At 43.2% G+C, this 23,778-nt stretch overlaps 1 protein-coding gene across 9 annotated transcripts in view; it reads left to right on the top strand.

Moving 5' to 3' along the window:
• The first annotated feature begins 4,536 nt into the window (after window positions 1-4,536).
• Window positions 4,537-23,778, top strand: part of RALGAPB (Ral GTPase activating protein non-catalytic subunit beta) — a 112,580-nt gene continuing 93,338 nt past the window's right edge. For all 9 annotated transcript variants that reach the window (XM_075011357.1, XM_075011356.1, XM_075011353.1 and 6 more), the window contains exons 1-6: window positions 4,537-4,682; window positions 5,453-5,606; window positions 8,085-8,300; window positions 9,592-9,794; window positions 22,249-22,412; window positions 23,337-23,523. In XM_075011357.1, the coding sequence (XP_074867458.1) occupies window positions 8,115-8,300; window positions 9,592-9,794; window positions 22,249-22,412; window positions 23,337-23,523 (740 nt within the window). In that variant the 5' untranslated portion in view covers window positions 4,537-4,682; window positions 5,453-5,606; window positions 8,085-8,114. The remainder of the gene's footprint in view (window positions 4,683-5,452; window positions 5,607-8,084; window positions 8,301-9,591; window positions 9,795-22,248; window positions 22,413-23,336; window positions 23,524-23,778) is intronic.

Here is a 23,778-nt window from a genome sequence, read left to right as displayed (position 1 = left end):
GGGAATGTACTAGGTGCCTGCCTCACTCTGCATAAAACAGCTGCCACAGATGGCAAATACATACACTGAAGAAGAAAACAGGGCACACACCAGGTGAGGGACTCTATCCTGGGAAGGAGGGACTCTGAAAACAACTTGACAATGGTTGTGGATGATTAGCTGGATATGAGCTCTCAGGCTATGTCTAGGTTACAGCAATTTGTCAACAAACGTTTTTGTTGGAAGATATCTTCCAAGAAAACTTACGTAAACAGACTACGGCCAAACTGCCAAATGGATCTCAAGAGTGATCTACTCTGTTTGATAGAGAGCAGCTGGACCTGGATGCTCTATTGGCAAAATGGCCAGCCAGAAGCACAGCAGACAGGGCTGCCCAGGGTCCTGGAAGCCCTGTCTGTCGACAGAGAACCCCGGAACTTCCAGACTGGCTTTCTGTCGAAGGAGGTGTTACGCCTCATGGGGAGTGGGATGTAGCTATTGACGAAAGTGCTACATTCTGTTGATTTACCTTGAGAATCTGGATGCTCCCGTCATTTTGTCAACAAAACACCAGTTTTGTGGACAAAGCCCATCGGCGCAGGTAACTGGTTTTGTTGACAAAACTCTCTAGTGTAGACAGCTTCATGGAGACCAAAAGAGCTAAGGTGATTCTGAGTTGCATAAACCAGAGGATCTCGAGTAGGAGCAGAGAGTTTTTTTTCACCCTGTGTATGGCACAGGCACAACTGCTCTTGGAATATCGTGTCCTGTTCTGGTGTCCACTAGATCAACTTCAAGAGGAGAGATTGAAGGAGCCTCATATCAGAAAATACTGGAATTGACTCCGTGGTTAGCACTTCCAACTGTGAGTGGACACCCCTGTTCAAATCCTTTCTCCTAACCTCTGGCAGTCTCCCTCTTAATAACTTACACTTTATTTCCAGACTGAAATTGGTATAATTTCAATATCCAGGCACTGGATCATGTTAAACCATCCCCTCATGCATCTGACGAAGCAGGTCTTTGCCCACAGAAGTTTATGCTCCAAAATATGTCAGTCTATAAGGTGCCACAGGACTTCTTGTTGTTATTAAATATTTGAGCTGCATGTAACTCTTTATAGACTGCCATCAAGACTCCTTAACCTCCTCTTTGTTAAGCAAAATAGATTGAGCTCTTTGAATCTATCTTTTTTAAACCTTTGATCATTCTCGTGACTCTTCTTGGAACCCTCACCAACATGCTTCTTGAACTGTGGCTACCACAGCTAGACACAGCATTCCAGCAGCAGCTGCACCAGTGCCAGATACAGAGATCAAATAACCACTGCTGCTTGAGATTCCTGTTTATGCATCCAAGGACTGCATTAGCCCTTTTGATCACAGTCTCACAGTGGGATCTTATGTTTAGATGATTATCCTCCACAATTCCCTAATCTTTTTCAGTCATTGCTTCCCAGGACAGAGTTCCACCATCCTCTACATTTGGCGACTTGCTTTGTTCCTAGGCACATTATATTTTGTCACATTAAAACACAGTTTGCTTGCCCCTGGCTTAGTAGTGTGTGTTGGGATTCCCTGCGAGCCCTTCTTCCTCTGTGTTCCCAAAGAATACTTTCAACTCAAAGAAATACTCAAATACTTTCAACTCAAAGAATACTTTCAACACAACACTGACCAACACACCATTACACAGACAACCTCCCAGCAGCATAAGAAGAGTAACTCCACGTGGACTCCTCCCGAGGGCAGAAACAACAGTCTGGACCTATACATAGAATGCTTCCGCCGACGCGCACAGACAGAAATTGTGGAGAAACAACATCGTTTGCCTCACAACCTCAGTCGTGCGGAACGCAATGCCATCCACAGCCTCAGAAGCAACCCTGACATTATAATCAAAGAGGCAGATAAAGGAGGAGCTACTGTCATCATGGACAGGTCTGACTACCAGAAGGAGGCTTCCAGACAACTCTGCAATACCAGATTTTACAGGCTACTTTCCTCAGACCCCACCGAGGAATACACTAAAAAACTACACCGTCTGCTCAGGACACTCCCTACACAAGCACAAGAACAGATCTACACCAACACACCTCTAGAGCTCCGTCCAGGGTTATTCTACTTACTACCCAAAATCCACAAGCCTGGAAATCCTGGACGCCCCATCATCTCCAGTATTGGCACTCTCACTGAAGGACTGTCTGGTTATGTGGACTCTCTCCTCAGACCCTATGTCACCAACACCCCCAGCTACCTCCGCGACACCACTGACTTCCTGAGAAGACTGCAATACGTTGGTGACCTACCAGAAAACACTATCCTAGCAACCATGGATGTAGAGGCTCTGCATACCAACATCCCACACAAAGATGGAATAAATGCTGTCCGGAACAGTATCCCTGATGATGCTACAGCACATCTGGCGGCTGAGCTCTGCAACTTTATACTCACACACAACTATTTCAGATTCACTGACAATATATACCTTCAAATCAGCGGCACAGCTATGGGTACCCGCATGGCCCCTCAATATGCCAATATTTTCATGGCTGACCTAGAACAACGCTTCCTCAACTCTCGTCCACTAACACCCCGGCTCTATTTACGCTACATTGACGACATCTTCATCATCTGGACCCATGGGAAAGAGACTCTGGAGGAATTCCACCGGGACTTCAACAACTTCCACCCCAACATCAAGCTCAGCCTGGACCAATCTACACAGGAGATCCACTTCCTTGACACTACCGTGCTTATACACAATGGACACATCAGTACCACCCTGTACCGTAAACCCACTGACCACTACTCCTACCTCCATGCCTCCAGCTTCCATCCCAGACACACCACACGATCCATCGTTTACAGCCAAGCACTTAGATATAACCGCATTTGTTCCAACCCCTCCGACAGAGACAAACACCTACAGGATCTGCACCAAGCATTCCTGAGACTGCAATACCCACCTGAGGAAGTGAGAAAACAAATCAACAGAGCCAGACGTGTGCCACGAAGCCTCCTACTACAGGACAAGCCCAAGAGAGAAACCAACAGAACACCACTAGCCATCACCTACAGTCCTCAGCTAAAACCTCTACAGCGCATCATCAGGGATCTACAACCCATCCTAGATAATGATCCCCCACTTTCACAGGCCTTGGGAGGCAGACCTATCATTGCTCACAGACAACCTGCCAACCTAAAACAAATCCTAACAAGCAACTATACACCGCACCACAGCCACTCTATCTCAGGGACCCATCCATGCAACAAACCTCGTTGCCAGCTCTGCCCACATATACACACCAGCAACATCATTACAGGACCTAACCGGATCAGCCACACCATTGTGGGCTCATTCAGCTGCACATCTACCAATGTAATTTATGCCATCATGTGCCAGCAATGCCCCTCTGCCATATACATCGGACAAACTGGACAGTCCCTACGTAAAAGAATAAACGCACACAAATCAGACATCAGAAATGGCAATATACAAAAACCCATAGGAGAGCACTTCAGTCTCCCAGGACACACAGTAGCAGATTTAAAAGTAGCTATCCTGCAGCAAAGAAATTTCAAGAACAGACTCCAAAGAGAAATTGCTGAGCTACAATTCATCTGCAAATTCAATACCCTCAGCTCAGGATTAAACAAAGACTGTGAATGGCTGGCTAAATACAAAAGCAGCTTCCCCTCTCTTGGAGTTCACACTTCCAGATCTACTGATGACAATACAACTCAGCCTGCCTGACTGAGCTAACCTCGTTATCCCCAACCTTACTCTGGCCTATTTATACCTGGCCTTGCAGATTTCCAGGACCAGCATCTGAAGAAGTGAGTTAACTCAGGAAAGCTCATGCTCTAAACTTTTCTGTTAGTCTATAAGGTGCCACAGGACCCTTCGTTGCTCTGTGTTCCCAATGACGCAGTTAAACTGCAGATTTATTACTCGCATTATGCTCTGTTGGCAAAGAACAAAATCAGACTTGAATTGATCAGGCTTAAGCGTCGGGGAGGGTACAGGGTTACGGTCTCCCGCCGTGGGGTCGTTCCGCTAACTGCACTCGTGCTCCTGGAACCTGCAGGGTGAGCGGCGCCGTGCCCGGGGCGAAGGGAGCGCGGCTCCAGGCAGCGTTGTGTGGTCAGCCCACGCCTGACACCACCAGCCCTGGCTTTGCGTGGGCGTCGCTTTAGTAGCAGCAGCAGCAGCAAGACACAAGCGACCAGCGGAATCTGGCAGCCCAGCGCGTAGGCACAGGGAACAAAATGTCTTGCAGGCCGCACACCCCGCACCACGGGTGAAAGGGGACGCTGGCCCTTTAAGAACATCAAGGTAGAGAAAGCGGAAATGACGGTTTCAACGCGCAAGCGCAAATGGCTACGGCAGAGACGCACTTCACAGGGAAGAACTGTGAGGCGCAGGCGCGTTTGCCAGTAAGTGGCGCGCAGATCAGAGGGAACATATTTCGCGGAGCAAACAAGGTGGTGTTGTTGCGCACGCGTACGCTGCGCGGAGACGTAGGTTCCGGGCGGTGAGTTTTCTGGCGCTGCCGGAAGTGTCTGGGGAAAGCTGAGCAAGGGAGAGCGGCGCCCCCGACCTGAGCCGTGTCGCGGGCCTCCCCGGCTGCGGGCACCATGGAGCCGGGCGCCTGAGAGCGGAGCTCTGTCGCCACATGCCAGCCGGGCCCGTCGGCACAGGTAACCGGTGGCGGGTGCCCCGCGGAGGGAGCGGCGGCTTACCGCAGGAGGCCGGGCCGCCGCCGCCCTCGGGCTCCGGGGGCCGCTGACCGACCGGGACCGCCTGTTCCCGCGGCGGGGGCCCGGCGGGGGCTGGCAGGCGGGCGCGCCCGCGCAGCAGCCTGGGGCGAGCGGGCTGTGCGGTCCCAGCCGGGCGCTGGAAGGCCGCGTGTGAGCGCTGCGCGTCGGCGTTGGGCGCTCCCTGCGCCGCTTGCGCGGGGTCGGCGGCAGAGCGGCGCGGGCACTTCCACTTCGCCGCGGCTGAGCGCCACTGAGCGGCTCGAGGCTGCTCCAGCGGCTGCAAGTGCGGACGGAGCCCTCGCTCGAAGTGCTGCGGCGAACCAAACGTGCCCCGCCTTCGCCCGAGAGGCAGCGGCCTAGGCCGGGCTGGGAGCGGGTTGTTAGGTGTGAGGGTTTGACCCGCGGTCGGTTAGAACTGCCTTGGGCACGTACCTGGGAACTGCCGGACCCCAGCTAGCTGCGACCCCTACCAAAGAGGAGCCCCCTTCGGTTAGCCCCTCCGCCAGTGCAGCGTGAGAAACCGGGGGTCCCAGGACCCAACCTGCCGGGAGACCAAAGTGGGATTTCTGAGGGGTGCTTGCCCTGGATCCTGCTGGGGGAAGGCGGCTCTGTCTCTTACATTCGCTCCAGGCTAGTACCTGGTAAAAGTGCAAATTTGTTCACTTGGCTGTTGTGAGAGAGACGCTTTTTTGCTCTTTCTCCGTTCGCAGGTCCTTGGTTGCTGCAAGTCTGAGTACAGTGTGTAGGGATGGAGAAAGGAAGGCTTCTGTTACTGTGGTTTTTCATTAAACTCCCGTGTGCATGACTTCAGTGCCTGCCGCTGCTCCTGCCGCTCAGGAGAGCGATCTGCATTAGGACACTTTCGTGAGTCTTGCTTTTTCACAGCTGATATTCAGATCTATTGGTATGTCTGAACTTTGCTGTATGCAAAGCTATGAGAATGACAGACGCATGGGAGGCGACTAGCCTGAGAGATACTGCTCTGGTTGCTAGCATTTCAGATAATACTAAAATCGATGCAGCAGGTTTGTGAAGGATTGGGATTATTGATTCATGAATGGTCAACATGCCAGTTACAGAAATTTAGCCTGCCTATTAATAGCAAAGTGTTCATTAGTGTAGCTCACCCATAAGAGTATTTTTTCTATTGTCGCCTTCCATTTGAGATTCTAGAGCCAAGCTGAAGTGGCTTAGTTGAATTCAGCCTGTAATGTTAAGAAAGAATGTGTTTTATTCTCAGATGATCCCCTTTAACATTGCTGCCTGGTACATCCAGCTGATTTGTCCCTGACAGTCTAGTCAAGAGATGAGCAAACTTCTTATGTTGGAGGCCCCCCCTTTCCATTCCTGCAATTAGCTGGGGGCCCCCCAGCCTGTCTAATAAAATCCAAACCAATAGAAATTTATGTTCATACGGGGGGAGGAACACCTTTCGGACAGGTGTTAGTTTGAGTACCAGCATCTCAGCAGCCACAGCCATGGGATTGGCTGGGAGTAGGAGGGAGGGACCTAGCTGAGTACCATCACCTCTTTTTTCCCCCACAAAAAAGACACTGAGAAAATGTACTTGGGATTTTTTTTTCATTCCCCAAAGTAAAATATTTCTTTAACTTTGGGTGATGTTAGCAAGTTATATGTGAAGAGAGCTGTGATTACATCATTATGAAATTTGAAAATCCTTTCAAGTTTCATAGGGACAAGGAGAGCAGCTAAAATACACCTTAATGTTTGTTTTGGACCAATTTCAGTGACTTACGTAGCTAAAATTCAAGAATACATCAAAATATAAAATCAATGCTATGTATATAAAATTTACATTTTAAAATCTGGATTCTGTCAACTTTGTGAACAGTTCACAAATGCTTTTGTGATCAGTAAGCGCTTTTAGGCAGTGATTCTAGATTGATTATCGGAAAGAAATTTCCTTCTCCTGACATACTTTGAACACTATGAAATAATCCATGTGTGTATGTAATCTGAAAATTGTCATAAACCTGGCATAAGAATTTTTTTATATCAAAGCAAGTTCTTTCAGGCTTTTGTGATGCCACAGCACAAAATATTTTTTGAAAGTTTCTTCTAATTAGACACGTAAAAACAGCAAGAGTTGTCTTCTCTTGAGTGGCAGTCAAATGTAAAAGTCTTTCCTGTTTCAAAAGGTAAAGAAATTTCTAATTTGATCATTGTAGCCAAATACTCCACAGCTAAATGCAAACAAGGGGCAAAGGCATTGTCTTTTCAGGCTCTTAAGAAATACCATGATATTAAATCCATATAATGAAATTATCACAGCTGCGAGGAATACCAAATTCTGATGAGTGTTTTGATAAGATTGATTTAAAAAAAAAAACCCTGCTACACAGTGAGACTGATGTAGTTATTGTTAATGCATATACTCAAAAATCCTTAAGATTGGGCAGTCAGCTGTCCCTTTTTTTGGTACCATGGGTGTTGCCAGGGACTAACATGTAAAAAATGAGTATTAGAGCCAGAGCTTAAATTCATGAAGTTATTTCTGAAATAGACCTCCATTCAAGCCAAAAGACATGTTAGAGTAAGAGTCTATTCCATAATTTCTGGGAAAGAGCAGGTTAAGTGACTTCAAACCATTCTATAATGCAGAAGTTTCAAGAGATGGAAGATTGATATCTGATACCTAATTTCTACCTGTAACTAAGTCAACCATTTATGAACAAATTTCATGTAGTCAACATACTGGTTCACTGGTCTACATTAGAGACCTCCTGGATTTGAATGGCTGCTATTTGATTTTTTTTTTCTCCTTTCCAAGTCTCAATGGATATGTCTGTACTAGTGAGTTTTTTTTTCAAAAAAGCCGGAGCTCTTTTGAAAAATCCTGCAGAGCATCTGTACATGCAGTACATTCTTGCGATATTGAATTGGAAGAATGCAGCACTTTTTCTGGTGGCGCTCTCCCTCTCCCAGATGAGGAAAAGCGTCTTATTCTGAAAGAGTCTTATGGAAAAAAAAGTGCGTTTTCGAAAGAGCTGCCCTCATGGTAGGGGATTTTTCAATTCCCTGACCTGCTCTTTAGACAGAGTGCAGCCTGCGTGGATGCCCCCTATTGAAAGAGCAGCTTGTTTTGTTTGGTTTTTTGGATGCGCTGTATTGTGTGTGTATGCACTCTTTTGAAAGAATTTTTGGGAAAAGATCTTCTGGAAGAACTTCTTTCAAAGGATCACTGTTTTGTAGACATAGCCAATGTGTGTGAAGCAGTTACTTGCATTTTTAAATCTGAAAGTGTGTGTTCTGTGTCATCCAGGCAGAGTTCTATTAATGTGTATCATGAACATATTTTTAATGTCGTCGTCTTTCTCCTAGGTATTGCTAGGTCCCTGGCATAGAGGCACTATGTACTCAGAGTGGAGGTCCCTGCATCTTGTCATTCAAAATGATCAGGGCCACACCAGTGTACTTCACAGCTATCCCGATAATGTGGGGAGAGAGGTGGCAAATGCGGTGGTGCGTCCCCTTGGGCAAGCCTTAAGTGCACCATCAGGAGCCGTGAGTGAGAGTTTACTAAAAACAGATAAAGAAGTAAGTGCACCTCTTCAGAGGTTCTGTTTCTGTTCACATACTAGCTGCCTTGTAGCTGATCTATGGAGCTTTTTGCAGCGTAACTGCTTTTTTTTTTCTTTTTTTTTTTTAAATAATCTAAGACCTCTGAAGTACATGTCAAGTGCTAAACTAGTGGTTTGTAGAAGGATTTTCCCAACAGCTAATTCATAGCATAAGTCAATCCCATTACCTTCTTCACCAGTGAATTACATTTTTGAGTGTTATATGTCTGGAGAATCTTAATTGTCTGGAGAGCTACTCAGATTTTATTAATTGCTAAATTTCTTGTATTCTTTATGTGCTAACTTCTTAGGCCCTATGGCACAACAGGCAAACGCTGACTATAATTTTTCAGTCAAAGACAGTAACCTATAATATATACAGACTTTACCTACTACAATATATATTATTTATTTCTCAATTTTATGGATATTTAATATTCCCAACAATATATTAACCTGTCAGTTATGTTGATCAATCTCTTATAGTGTTAGAAAGAATGAAGCACTGTTGTCAAATAGCAGGCTGGCTAACCAGTCAGCTTAATGTAAACTGAAAGGGCTTAATGTCTTGTCTTATCAGGAGTGAAAATAAACATCATAAGGCTGTGAGCTTATGTTGGTGCCTCATGCTAATAATAAATGGTAGAGGGCAGAACTAGCAACAGTAGGAAAAGTATTGTTGTAAATCGCAATTTGAAAACACACTCAATAGTGTTGTAGGCTGGTATGTTTTTCTTCCATGTTAAGTGATAGGTAACATCGTTAAAAATCTATAAGTTGGGGATGATTTAAAACAAAATTTTTACAGGGGTAGGCCATTCCCTGATATGCCAGGTTGTGGTGTGGGTGTGCCCCACCTTAATTCCTGTCATTGGGGAGGCATAGGTTTGCTTTTACGGCCTGAGGCAAGAAAAAGCCAACACAGTAACCAAATATCATGACCCCTTTAAGGTTTCAGGACTGACTGTCCACCTTCCCTCCACTCTTCTTATACAGCTTGTCTACAGGATGCTGCAGAACCAATGTAATTATCCCCAAGCTGCGGGCTTTAGCCTCTTTCCTAAGGGAAGGTGTCCCTTTATGTATATGCTAGAAATACACACAGCCAAAATACTTTCTCTTTGAACAAGGGGCATAGATGTTTATAGGTTGTCAATACAAGCAAAAAGGGGTGATCTCTGGGAACAATGGGCTTGTTTAGGAACATGTAGACATGTTGTTGTTGTGTTTAGTGCTGTATTTTAATAACTTCACCTTTCTTTGTTTAGGTAAAATGGACCATGGAGGTGGTTTGTTATGGACTGACCCTCCCATTGGAGGGTGATACTGTGAAATATTGTGTCGATGTATATACTGATTGGATTATGGCTCTGGTATTACCTAAAGACTCCATTCCTTTACCCGTGGTTAAGGAACCAAACCTTTATGTTCAGAGCATTCTCAAACATCTACAAAATCTCTTTGTACCAAGGTGAGAAGCACATCCATAGTGTCTGGGAAGGGAAGAGATTGGGGTCTGGGCTTTTCAGCAACAGTCTTATAGTTCTTTTTCCAGAAACGCCAACTGTTGTTTCATCTGCTAGCCAAACAAGAGTAGGATTTATAATGAAATAATTGATTTATTACTTGTTTCTGCTGCTGAACACAACTGGGTCTTAATTTAGCAGGGGCATGGCAGCTTTGAATTGCAAACTAAGCAGCTGCTTTTGCTGCCATGAATAGATAACTTAATTTGCAAATCAGTCCTTGACTTGCACCTTAAATACTGTCTTTATGAGAACTATGTCCCTGGATAGTTGCCTGACTTGGGGATAACCTTTACAAATATTTGGACAACATCAGGTCCCCCTGTAAAGTTTTTAGTGTGCAGTTACCATACAAAGGTTGGAAATAAAGCTAGAGAGCATTATAATTGTGAACCAACAGAAGGTGCTACTGAAAGCTCATCCCAAATAAATGCAAAGCACATGGGACTGAGCAGATTAAGAAAGGAGAAACTTGTGTGCTACGTCCAAGTGTAAGATCTTTTATTTCTATGTAAGAACAAAGAATGTAGGTCACATAAGATGGGGACTGTATCATGAAATTCAGTGATGTTGAAAAGGACTTAGCAGTCAAGGTAGATAATCAGTGGAATGTGAGCTCTTAGTGTAATGCTGTAAACTAAGAGGGCATACACAATTCTTGAGTGGCTGGTCATGGCTGAAGATAATGCTGGTAGTGGTAGTATGCTTTGCTCATTTACACTGAGTGCATATGTAGCTCACTATGGAGGAAAGGATTACAGTCTGTCTGCTGAAGCAGATACTGTTTACCAATCAGCTTCTGAACCTCAAGAATCAAACAGTAATTATCCCTGGGCTACACCATTGCTCACTAGCATATCAGGTGATCAGTTTGTAACTGCTGTGAGCTGTTGATGTCTGTGATACAACGAAGAAGTAACATTTTTATCTGGTTTTAATAACAAAATATGTACCGTCCGTATAGGATATCAAAAAAATTGGCAGATGCTCGCTGCATACCTGCAAGTTGTTCACAGAACACCAGTGATCCGCAGAACATAGTTATAAGAAACACTGGTTTAGAGTAGCCTCACACACCAATGTGCTGCCAAGACAGCAGAAAGCTTTAACAGTATTCAACTGTGTGTTGCTGATGGGAACTTCTGGTTTCTTGTGGTGTTTCCCTAGTGCAGGTGGATAATGATTTTGTCAGCCTGTATGGATTTTGTAGACTATAGAAATTTGTAACTGATCGATCATATGTCTCTTCTTGAGTACATTTCTGTAGTATGCGGCCATTAGCATACAGCAGCTAATAAACTGCCTCAGATCTTGGGGGAGGACTGCAGTGTATTTAGGCTGAATAATTTTGCAGAAGATCAGAAACCTATCCTGATGATAGCATTGCTGTATAAAAGATCTTGAATGATTATTCAATAATTATTCAGCCCAACATATCACTGTCCAGAAATGGGTCATATTGAACACCATGTGCACAGACTGATCTAAGCATTATATTCCATAGCCTCAATGTGGAATTTTTCTGGATAACCATACTTTATGTAAAAATTGCAGAAGTCCAGATTTTCTGTCCATATCAAATGCTTTATCCAAGTCCCACGCTGTTCTGTGATCTGCTAATTTACTGCATTATTTCCAACCTTTGCATTAAAGACTGCTTTTTGATCAGTTTACCTGATGCCAGTGTAAACACAACCATATTTTTGTCTGATACTGTAGAACTTTTTCTTTAACTGTATTTGTCATGACTGGAGTGCTAGCCAAAATGATAGTAACATGCTACTTGCTTCAGTGGCAGTCATAGTTTCATGATATGATCGGACATACTTACTTGACATAAACCCTTGTACTCTGAATGGAGCATAGGTCATCTGCAAGTCTCCAACTTCACTCTTCTGGACAAAACTTCTAGCTGACTCCAGGAATTCCCCTGTTGTCCTTCAGTCTCATTAGATCTTCTCCACGTTGTCTGAGGTCTTCCTCTTCTGCGTTTTCCCTGCAGGTTCTATGTGAGAGCTTGACAGGCTATGCAGGATGGTGGTTTTCTGAGAGGACTGGCAAAGTATAGGGTTGGCATTATTGGCAGGTCTAATTTCATTAATTTTCACAAAGAACAACTTGCAGAAATCAGTGGAGGGCATACATTCTTCTGGCATAGCTGTTCATCCACAGAGCCATGATGATCGTGTTAGGTTCCCCATAAGCATTGCTACCAAACTCAAAAAAGGTCTACCATGAGATGATCACTTATGCCTTTAGGTAGACCTTCTTGACTTTGGTAGCAATAAGAACTACAAAAATGATTTGAAGTCTGGGCAAAGATGGCTTAAATCAGGGGGGAAAAAAAAAAAAGGAAATTCAATCTATTTAATACCGGACTAACCAGTTATGTGGATTTCCTCCTCAAACTCTGTGCCACTAACACTCCCAGCCATCTCCGAGATACCACTGACTTCCTGAGGAAATTACAAAACATCAGAAAAGGTCCTGACAACACCATCTTTGCCACCATGGATGTAGAGGCTCTGTGCACTAATAGTCCACACGAAGACCGATTACAAGCGATCAGGAATACCATCCCTGATGTCACCACAGCCAATCTGGCATCTGACCTCTTTGTTCTCATCCACAATTATTTCCGATTTGGGGACAATTTATACCTCCAGGTGAGTGGAACTGCTATGGGTACCCACATGGCTCCACAATATGCTAATATATTTATGGCTGACCTGGAACAACGATTCCTCAGCTCTTGTCCCCTATTACCCCTCCTCTTCTTACAATAAATCAATGACATCTTTTATGATTTGGACCCATTGTATAGAGACTCTAGAAGAATTCCACAGAGACTTTAACAATCTGCACCCTACCATTAACTTATGCCTCAACTACACCATGCGAGAGAGAGATTTCCTGGACACTATAATACAAATCAAGGATGGCCTGATGAGTATCATACTCTGCTGGAAACCCACTGATCACTTTACTTACCTACACGCTTCTGGCTTCCATTCTGCACACACAGCTAGATCCATTGTTTACAGTCAAGCCTTCAGGTACAATCACATTTGCTCTGATCCTACTGACAGACTGAAAACTACAAGAGCTCTACCAAATATTCATAAACCTGAATTACCCACCAGGAGAAATAAAAAACACAAGTCGTCAGGGCCAGATGAATACCCAGAGATCAGCTACTCCAAGATAGGCGCAGAAAAGCCAAGAACAGAACACCACTGGTCATTACCTACAGCCCCCAACTCAAACCACTGCAACACATTATTAAAGACCGACAACCTATCCTTAATCAGGATGCCACACTCCAGAAGGCCCTAGGTGACAGGCCTGTTTTCCCCTACCGACAACCTCCCAATCCTTATGAGGATTCTCACCAACCACCGCAGACTATGCCACAGGAATACCAATCCTGGAACTTCTCCTTGTGACAAGCCTGGTTGCCAACTTTGTCCACGTATCTATTCTGGAGATACCATTACTGGACCTAACCAGGTTATTCGCAGACTCACGGGCACATTCTCATGTTCGTCAACTAACATCATATATGCCATCATGTGCCAACAATGCCCACATGCTTTGTATATTGGGCAGACTTCAGACTCTCTTAGATAAAGAGTTAATGAGCATAAAACAGACATAACACTCCTGATTCACAAACCTGTCAGCCAGCACTTTAATGGAGTGGGCCATTCTGTTAACGACCTGAAAGTCTGTGCTTTACTGAAAAGGAACTTTCATAGCAGTTTGGAAAGAGAGGCTGCTGAACTCTCTTTTATATTCAAATTGGACACATTAACACATGGTTTGAACTGGGATGGCAGTTTTCTAGCTCATGATAGGGGCTCTTTTATCTAATTCTTAACCCCCCCCCCCCCCCTCTGCTCTCAGATTTGCTCACCTTGATGATGATTTTTCTGATTTGTCAACCTTGATTACTATGTTTGGTTCTCTGTGGCTTAATTATTGAGTCTGTTCTGGTATGGCTATGATCTGAAGAAGTGGGTCCGTCCCATGAAAGCTCATCACCTAATAAATTATTTTGTTAGCCTTTAAAGTGCTAGTGGACTGCCTTTTTGTTTTTTATCTAAAGAAAGTTAATAAGTTACTTCAGTAACAGCTACCTTGGATTTCACTGTAGTAACAAAAGGCATAATGTAATCCAACACTGAGATGTGAAAATTGAACAAATGCAGATAAGAAATCAAGTGCAGATTTTTAAATGAGGGTAATAATCACTGGTTCAATTTACTTAAGTATATGCTGGATTCTCCATCCTGTTGCAGTCTTTTAATAACAGCTAAAAATATTCCTGACAGGTGCTCTAGGTCTAAAAGAAATTTATGGGCTTGATGCAGGAAACATTGAGTGAGATTTGTTGGCCTGGGTTATGAGGGAGGTGAGGATAGGTGATTGTAATCCTCCCTTAAATCTAAGAATAGGTCTTTGGAAATCATGATTAAATAACAGTAGGTTTCATGTCACAGAGATGACATGACTTTTATTTGCAGACAGCATAGGAAGGTTTTTGGTAAGGGCCTCTTAAAAGTGGGTGCAAAAATGTGAAAACTGATTTTCCACAGATAACATAATGGCTCTGCTGCTCCTGTAAAATCCATGGAAACAGAAACTATCAGTGTTTCCACAAAAAAAAAAACTCTTGTTAGTAAATTGCACCAAAAGTGCAATATGAGTACTTCCAAGAACTCTCTACCTTGTTCGTCACTTCTTACATGTTCACTGAATATGAATTTTAGTTTTAAAAATTTTAAACTAGTTTTTTTGTTTCACTTCCCAAAAAATTAAATTAAGCTTGAATCACACAAAGATTTAAGAGAACTGTTAGCAAAATCTTAACTCTCACGTGCACAATGAGACTGAGACAGACATACTACTTTGTCACTGACATGTCAGAAGAAGAGCAGGTGTCAATTTATATCAGAGATCTGCAGACCAGAAAACTTTGCTGGCAAAGTAGCTTTGGAATCTGGGACAGCTGATGGTAACACAAGGTATAAAAATACGTGTTATGAAGTGATATGAAGAAACAACAACTATCCTTCTTTTTATGTCCGGAGGAAGGGTAAGTCTGAAGAGAGAAACCCTTCTGATAGTTTTGCAGCTTTTGCCTCAATAACCAGATGTATACCCTTGAAGCTGCCTTTCCATACATGGATGTCCCATTTTTCCAGGCTACAGCAAACACCACTCGTGTTTTCCATAGTTTGCATGTACACTCTGATCTGCTGATTAAAAATGATGGGCTTATTAGGAGGACGTACAAATTGATGATTTTTGTTCAAGCACTTCACCCAGCTTTTAAGTCAGGAAGAAGAGAATACCATCTGTTAGGGTTGATGTTACAATTACATTTCTCTCCCCTCATTCACGTGCCTGTTTTAATAAAGTTTTTAGCGATTAAGGCCATCTGCCTTGCAGGGTACACTAGCATAAGTGGGTGTACTATTCTTGTATTGTATGCCTGTAGCATCAATTCAACATACACAATAGCTGCAGAGTGCTTACTGCGACCTGTGCTTTCTGCTAGAAAAGCCCAAGTATTTTACTAATCAGCTTTAGCTTTAAAAGTGCAGAAGGGAGTGTTCATTAACCTTATTAAATATTCAGGTATTGGAATTTGGAATTTCTCAGTTCAGACTTGGTCTCAGACCACATGTAGCAACAATATTTTAGTTTAGATTAAAGCAAGGTCAGTAATAAGCATAAGATGACAGACACTTAAACAAGCAAAACCATCCGCCCTGCCACATTCTCAAGTCCCGACTAGGGGAGTCTCTAAGGCATTTGGTGACTCTGTTTTTAAAAATCACTGCCTTTTTGTAACCACCTTGGTCTCTGCAGCTGTAGCTTAGGTGCTTTGTGATGGGTGTTAAGTCACAGCAGCTAGTTGCAGTGGATGAGATTCCACAAGCTGGTCTTATGGGCTTGAGAAGCAGTGGTGTCTTGATATGATTGTTATCCTTAAAGGTACAATGAGATTTGTGGGGTATGAAGGAAATATACAGGAGTCTCAGTTGTATGGAGACAGTCTTACCAGTCTCCTTCCCCAACTTTACCACCTGTTGGGAGGCTTTGCTTGCTCCATTTTACAGGTGGGCTAGCTAAGCTTGGAGGCAAAGTGTCCTGCCAAAGCTTGCCCAGGGTATTTAAGTTGTAGCAGGTATTTGAATCACTCTTCGAATTATTAGGCTATCAAAACAAACCAGCAGTCATGTAGCACTTTAAAGACTAGCAAAATAATTTATTGGGTAATTGAGCTTGATTTGGTCTGTCCCACAAAAGCTCATCACCCAATAAATTTTGTTCGTCTTTAAAGTGCGACATGACTGCTGGTTTGTTTTGATAGCCATGTTAGTTTGCATTCTATCTTTCTGTTGCCAATTATAAGGCTAATGCACTAACCACTGGACCATCCTTCCAAGTGTTTGTCTTGGTGGTCTGTTGTGTCCGATAATGATTTCTTGAGCTTGCATGGGCTCATCAGTTGTGGACTCGCATGTGGCTGAGGAGTCCAAGCCTTGAACAGTAGGGGTAAGGGAATTGTCCTGACTCTGTTAGTGTAGCTGCTGCTGTTGCTTTTCTCCTCTCACAAGTATCACTCAGGTGTACGCATCGCTGCTCTTCAAAGTTGTCACGTGTGTGTCGTATGAGAGCACTCCAGCCTCTTTGGTCTTCGGAATGCTGCTCTAGCTGCTTTGGCTTTAATCTACCATGAGCAACGTTGGCCTTCATGCAAACTTCATACCTCTTGCGAGGCCTACCTTGATTCCTTTTGCCCTGGGAAAGCTCACCATAGAGCAGCTGTTTAGGGATTCTTGAGTCCTCCATTTATATGACCTGCCCTGTTCAGCAAAGCTGGGCTTTGAGAATCATGGCTTCAATGCTAGTGGCTCCTGCTCTGTCAAGGACTGCCAGGTTCATGACTCTCCTGCCATCAAATGTGCAGTATTGACCTCAGGCTGTGTGTGTGGAAGTGCTCCAGCAGATTCACATGTTTTCTGTACAAGGTCCAGGTTTCACAGCCATACAGGAGACTGCTCAGGACTACAGCCGTGTACACTTTCAGTTTAGTGGATGGTCAGATATTGTGCTGATTCAACACTCACTCTCTCAGACGTCCTAGTGCCCAGCTGGCCTGGCAGATCCTGGCATTGATTTCTTTGTCAAGGGAGCCATCATTGGCTATCATGCTGCTGACGTACTTGAACTCATCCACTGTGTTTAACTCTCTTACTTCAATAGAGATTGAAGCGGGGAGAGCAGGAGATCCTGGAGCAGGTTGAAAACAGTACCTTGGTCTTTCCTAGGCTGATAGTCAAACCAAAGAGGCAAGTGGCTTCAGCAAACTTGTTGACAATAAGCTGGAAATCAGATTCCTTGTGTGCCAACAGTGCATAGTTGTTAGCAAAAAGAGCTTCAAGGACGAGCCTCTCAAGCATCGTGGGTCTAACATTCAAACAACGAAGGTCGAAAAGTGACCCATCAAGCCTGTACTTCATGTAGACTCTGAGGTCCAGGTCCCTGACTGTGTGGCTGATGACACACGTGACAAAGAGGTTGAATAGCACTGGGGCCAGCACGCACCCCTGCTTCACACCATTGGCTGTCTCAAATGGATTTGAAGACTCGCCATTTGAAAGAACAAAGTCAGTTATGTTCCTTCAAGTTTATTAAACTTAATATGGACATAAATTCTCGTTTCATGTTAGGCTGCCTACCCATGAGAAGGTGAGGGGAAAGGTGAGGGCTGAGGAAAAACAACATTAAAATTAGGCTCTTGTTTTAGCTGTTTAAAAAACGTGTTCTGGCAGCACCTGCAGCCCTACCCCTTCTTTGAATATCTAAAAACAACATTGGAAGCATGAACCAATTGTGTTTGTAAAGGACTGTCTACATGTGTGTAAAGACACTGGATTGGCATTTCTAAGAAAGTGTGACGATATGTTTTCATTTCAGTACTCACTCAGTTGGCTGGTGATGACATAATATGATTTTTATATGTTTCACTGATTATTTTAAGGGGAGCCTCCAGCCTGCTGTGCTTATCTGATAATCTCAGCCATGTCCTCGTCATATTTAGATATCCAGAGCCCATCTGTTTCTGATCTAGCTGCTAAAACTTGCAGCATCTCTTGCCAACGCTGATAGTTATACATTATCAATGTAAAACTTGGCAGCCCTATGAGAAGAGGGAACCTACATAAAATAAATTGACTTTACTGTGCAGATAAGTAAGGCTCTGGTCTGTGGATTGCATTTGAATTCAATAAACGCATCAGTTACAATCTACAAGAAGCTTCCAGAGAAGTTCCGGAAGTCCTACAGGTACTGTATGTTCTGATAGGTCCAGGTGCCTGGCTACAGAATTAAGGTCCCGGCTGTCAGAGTCCAGAAGAACTTCATCTATCCTGTTTAGGCTATAAAGAAATTTGGGTGCAGTGACTGATGGCTTTATGACAAATGATGTTTCCACTCTGTTCCCACTGACTCCTGCTGTGCTCTCCATAGTTTTTCTCCCTTTTCCAGGGCCTAAACTCTGTCTTCTCCAGGCAAAATCAAAGGTGAAATACAGTTTGCTCAGGAGTGTGGCTCATGAGAATTAAACTGATCATAGGGTCAGCTACAGTCAAAACTAAATGCACAGTTGAACTCTTGGTTTAGCTTTCCATCAGTAAACTGTGTGTCTTTACCCCACCCTTGAGTGTTCCTTCTCCAGGCTGGGAAGGAAGGAAGAAATCTAAAACTCAGAATGTTATTTTTTGAAGTGGGAGATACTGGGGTGGGGAGTGGGGGGGAATACAAATCAGGAAACAAGTGGGCTTCTTTTTGGTGACCTATGTGGTATCGAGTCAGTCTAATCTGAATGCTGTCCACAAAAAGAAGTTTGCTTTACTTTTTGCTCTCCCTATACCATTTTAAAAAATACTTAACAGCTCCTTCATCTTGTACAGTCTAGCTGTGACTTCAACACACCATCCTTAGCTCATAAGCTCTTTGGAGCAGGAGCCCATCAGTGTCAAAGTATAGATGGTACATTGCACAATAGTATCCCCACCCTGACAGAGCTTAGCAACCTATCTAGAGCCACAGCATTCTTGTGTATAAGAGTGAGTGAAAATCAGCCTTCCTGTTACAAATGGGTGAGGAAGGTTGGGAACTGGTTTATTTGGTAAACTTTATAACTTATGTATTCTTAATAGGAACACTTTAAAATAAAAATGATCCAGATTATCCAACAAATTCTTGGAATGTAGTGGAGACAATTTTTTGTTTTAGAAGGTGGAGAAAAAAATATTTGGGGGAGGGGAATGGGAGAGACTGTCCTAAATTTGACTTGAATAAATAGGCAGAAACGGGTTTAGAATGTGACTATTGAAGTGGAAGATTGGGTGAAAGTGACCATAATTCTAAGGAATTGTAGGAGGGAGAACAGCAAAAAAAAGACAGTGACTTTCAAGGAGGCAGACTTGAGCAAACTCAGGAACCGTGTCTGCATTACAGTGATATTTCAGAAGAGGATCTTCTGGAAGATGTCATGCAGAAGATCTTCTTTCAAAAGATCTTCACACAAAAAAGCAGATCAAAAGAGCAATCTGCTCTTTCAAAAGGGAGCATCTACCCCACCCCTGCTCTTGAAAGAATGGGCCAGGGTTTGAAAAATCTGGCACCATGAGGATCGCTCTTTCGAACAAAAGGCCCCTGGTGCATCTACACACACTTTTGTCTAAAGGAATTTTTTCAAAAAAGGCACTCTTCCTCATTTGGGAGAGGAAGAGGTCCTCCGGAAGAAGCACTACGTTCTTTCAAAGGAGTATTTTGTGTCTGGGCTCTCGCTTGTTCTTTCAGAAGAGGGCCTGATTTTTTTGAAAGGATTTATTAGTGTAGGTGCAGCCATTGAGTCGGTAGGTAAGCTTCCCTGGGAAGCAAGACTGAGAGGAAAAACAATTGAATACAATTGGTTTAACCAGGATCTCTTGAATGATCTAAAAATCAAAAAAAAAAAAAAAAAAAGACTTACGAAAAGTGGAAAGTAGGTCAAGATATAAAGGAGGAATAGACAAATACTATGTAGAGGCAAAATTAGAAATGTCAAGGCAGAAAGTGAAAACAAACTAGCTAGAAACATAAAGAGCAGCAAGAAAAATGGGTGCGGGGGGCAGCCACAGAGAGGCTTCTGGGCCTCGCACCTTCCTTCTCTTCCCTCGGGTACGGGAAGTGGGTGCTGTGAGGCCCCCCAGCGTTAAGATGGCAGAGCCAGGTCTGGGGGGGCAGGAGTCGGCAGTTGGAGGAGGAGAATTAAAAATTATAGATTACTTAGCCAAGTTAGAGGTCTTCAAATAACCAGGGCCTAATTAAATGAATCTTAGAATACTGGAGGAGTTAATTGAGTGGACATCTGAGCTTTTAGCTATCATCTTTGAAAATTCATGTAAGACAGGAGATTCCAGAAGACTGGAAAAGGGATACATAGTGCTCTTTTCTAAAAAGGGAAATAAGGACAACTCAGGAAACTACAGACCAGTCATCTTAACTTGCGTACAAAGAAAAATAATGGAACAAGTAATTAAGGAAACTATTTGCAAATATGTAGAAGGTAATATTAACGTGGATTTGTCAAATCAAGTTGATAGTGTTCATTGATAGGATTGCAAGCCTTATGCATAAGGAGGAGGGTGGTAGATGTGGTGTGTGCTTACTAAAGGATTTAAAAAGTTTCCTATGACCTTGTTAAAGATCTAGGGAAATGCAACCTAGATGAGGCTGCTATAAGATGGGTGCATAAACGGTTGGATATTCATTCCCAGAGAAAAGTCATCGGTGCTTCACAGTCATTGGCAGGGCATAACAAGTGGGTTTCTGCAGTTTTGGGACCAGTTCTGTTCAATATCTTTATGAATGATTTAGATAAGGTCATAGACAGAACAGTTACACAGTTTGCAGATGATACCAAGCTGGGTGGGGTTGCAGGTGTTTGGAAGATAGGATTATAATTCAAAATGATCTGGGGAACTGGAGAAATAGTCTGAAGTAAATAGAATGAAATTCAATAAAGACATGCAAAGTCCTCCATTTAGGAAGGGATGATCAGTGTAACACACACAAAATGGGGAAGTATCAGAGGGGTAGCAGTGTTAGTCTGGATCTGTAGCAGCAACGAAGGGTCCTGTGGCACCTTATAGACTAACAGAAAAGTTTAGAGCCTGAGCTTTCGTGAGTTAACTCACTTCTTCAGATGCATCTGAAGAAGTGAGTTAACTCACAAAAGCTCAGGCTCTAAACTTTTCTGTTAGTCTATAAGGTGCCACAGGACAAAATGGGGAAATGACTGTCAAGGAATGTCTACTATGGAAAGGCTGTAAAGGTCATGGTGGTCCACAAGACTCAACCATGTGATAAAGTTGCAAAAACAGCAAACATCATTCTTGATGAATTAACAGGGTTGTTTGTAAGAAGTACATAAGTAATTCTTGTTCTGTACTCGTCACTGGTGTGGTCTCAGAGTACAGCGTCCAGTTGTGGGCACCACATTTCAAGAAAGATGTGGAGAAATTGCAGAGGGTCTGGAGAAGAGCAACAAAATGATTAAAGGTCTACAAAACATGACTTCTGAAGAAAGATGGAAATAATTTGGTTGGTTTAGTCTGGGAAAGAGAAGACTGAAAGGTGCATTACAACTTTCAAGTGTCTAAAACGTTGCTCCAAGGAGGAGGGAGAAAAATTATTCTCCTTGATGTCTGGTGCTAAGATTAAAAAAAATACAGCATTGAAGGCTCAGATTGTACATTATGAAAAGCTTCCTACCTGTCAGGGTGATTAAGCACTGCAATAAATTGCCTAGGGATGTTGTGGAATCTGTTATTGGAGATCATTTAAGAACAGGTTAGACAAACACCTGCCTGGCTGGAACCTGGTCCTGACAGGAATGCAGGGGACTGGATGTGATGTCCTCTTGAAGTTTCTACCAGTCCCATGATTCTATATTGCTCTGTAATTCTGCTTCCTCTCTATGTTATGCATTTTTATGTTCTTAATGTCATTAGGTGATGAGCCATTCACCATAGCAATTGGCATATAATAAAGGAACTGTACTTTCTGTAACTGTAAATGTGTACATTGTATAGCATTTTGTATGGGTGTGTATATGTTGCGTAGGGTGATTTATATGAGAGCTATTGTACTGCATATTTCAGTGCACTGAGGCAGAGTTAGGCTTCCCCTGGATAGCTCAGCTCATGTTTGATTCAATAGTATTGCCATTTTAGGTTCTTCTGCATATAACACAGTTAATTTTAGATACTGTAGTTAATCTCAAAACTATAGATATATTTTTATATAAACTCAACTAGTGTTGTTCTCTTGTAGGCAGGACCCGGGGTCCAATCAGATTAGGCTATGTTTGCAGGTTTTGAAAGCGGTCCAGAAATTGGCGCGTGAGTCAACCACCATGGCTCGAGAAACGTGGGAGGTTTTATTATTGTTTCTCCTCCAGATTAATGATACTCTTCTGGCAGCTCCAACTGTGCAAGGTTTGTGTCTTCTTTTTCATTTGCTTCTCTTATTAATACACAGGTTTTGGGCACCAAGGGTAGTTTGCTTTCATCTTGAAAAACCATCAGCAGTTGCTCGTGGCTATGTAGGAGCACCAACCCCTCTCTTGTATTTAAATTCTGAATTAAAAGTTGGATGGCTTGAAATTGAGCCTACTTAAACAGTTTTTGTCATGTATAAATTGTCACCGCATACTGCTGCAAGGCATCTGGTGGTCTGTCCCCAGTATGAACTCAGTTACCGAGTTTTCTGTCTTGTTGTTCTATGAGTCTGTCTTTCAGCTCTGTAGTATCTTCCTTTTGCCCTAGCTTGAGAGGCAGTGAGAAGATATATCAGTGCCTACCAGTATTCCCCGTTTTCCATGCATGGGTAAAATAAACTTTGTTACGTGCAGTAAGGCATGAGTGGATGTTCATCATTAATTGAAACACACACTGCTGGCTGTGGGTGCTCTGCTAATCAGCAGGGTGGCACCTAAATTTCTCCTGGGCGACTGCCCAAGCACTTAGCTTCCAGGGAACACTGGTACCTACACACCTGTAAACTAATAAGTATATGGACAGATCTCTCTCCCTCTAAACTGTGGTGGGTTGATGTGATAACATGTTTAGGTAGGTGAATCTGTTGTTGCACAGTATTTGTATTACGTATATAGCTAGGCTTTTACACTGTCAGTTATAACGTGGATTTATTAAAAATCTGTGTACACATGTAGAAAATAAGTACATGATGCTGTGGTAGATCAGAATAGGTTTATAAATTGAAATCTCTGCAAATTCAAAGTGATATGAGTGTGATAGCCATGAGATTCCTTTAAGTTCTGTAGGATTTTCTATGAGAAATGGCTGAAAGAGATCTAGCATTTTAAGTTACTTTAAATGTTTGTTTTGTTTCGGAATAAGGTGGCATTGCTGAGAATCTGGCTGAGAAATTGATCGGTGTGCTGTTTGAAGTGTGGTTGCTGGCTTGCAGTCGGTGCTTTCCAACACCCCCTTACTGGAAAACTGCCAAAGAAATGGTGGCCAATTGGCGGCATCACCCTGCTGTAGTAGAGCAGTGGAGCAAGGTTATCTGTGCCCTTACTTCCAGGTAGGTGAATCGCTAAAGAAACTGTCATGGAGATGAACAGCCTTACAGTGTATGGTAGTAGCCAGTTCTGTGTGATGATAGAGTTGTTCATAGCCCTGTATTTTTATTCCTTTTGTGGAACACAGTTATAAAGAGACAAATATATTCCAAGGGTTCCAGAATAACTGGGTGGCTGTTATTTCACAGATATGATCACTGTACCTGTGGTTCTCATATCATGGATCACATTTTTACAGTCAGGAGCACATTTGAGTA

Source organism: Carettochelys insculpta, chromosome 17, assembly GCF_033958435.1.
Source record: "Carettochelys insculpta isolate YL-2023 chromosome 17, ASM3395843v1, whole genome shotgun sequence".
In the NCBI taxonomy this organism is placed as follows: Eukaryota; Metazoa; Chordata; order Testudines; family Carettochelyidae; genus Carettochelys; species Carettochelys insculpta.
The sequence above is the reverse complement of the archived record's forward strand: the minus strand, read 5'-3'. Positions and strand labels throughout refer to the sequence as shown.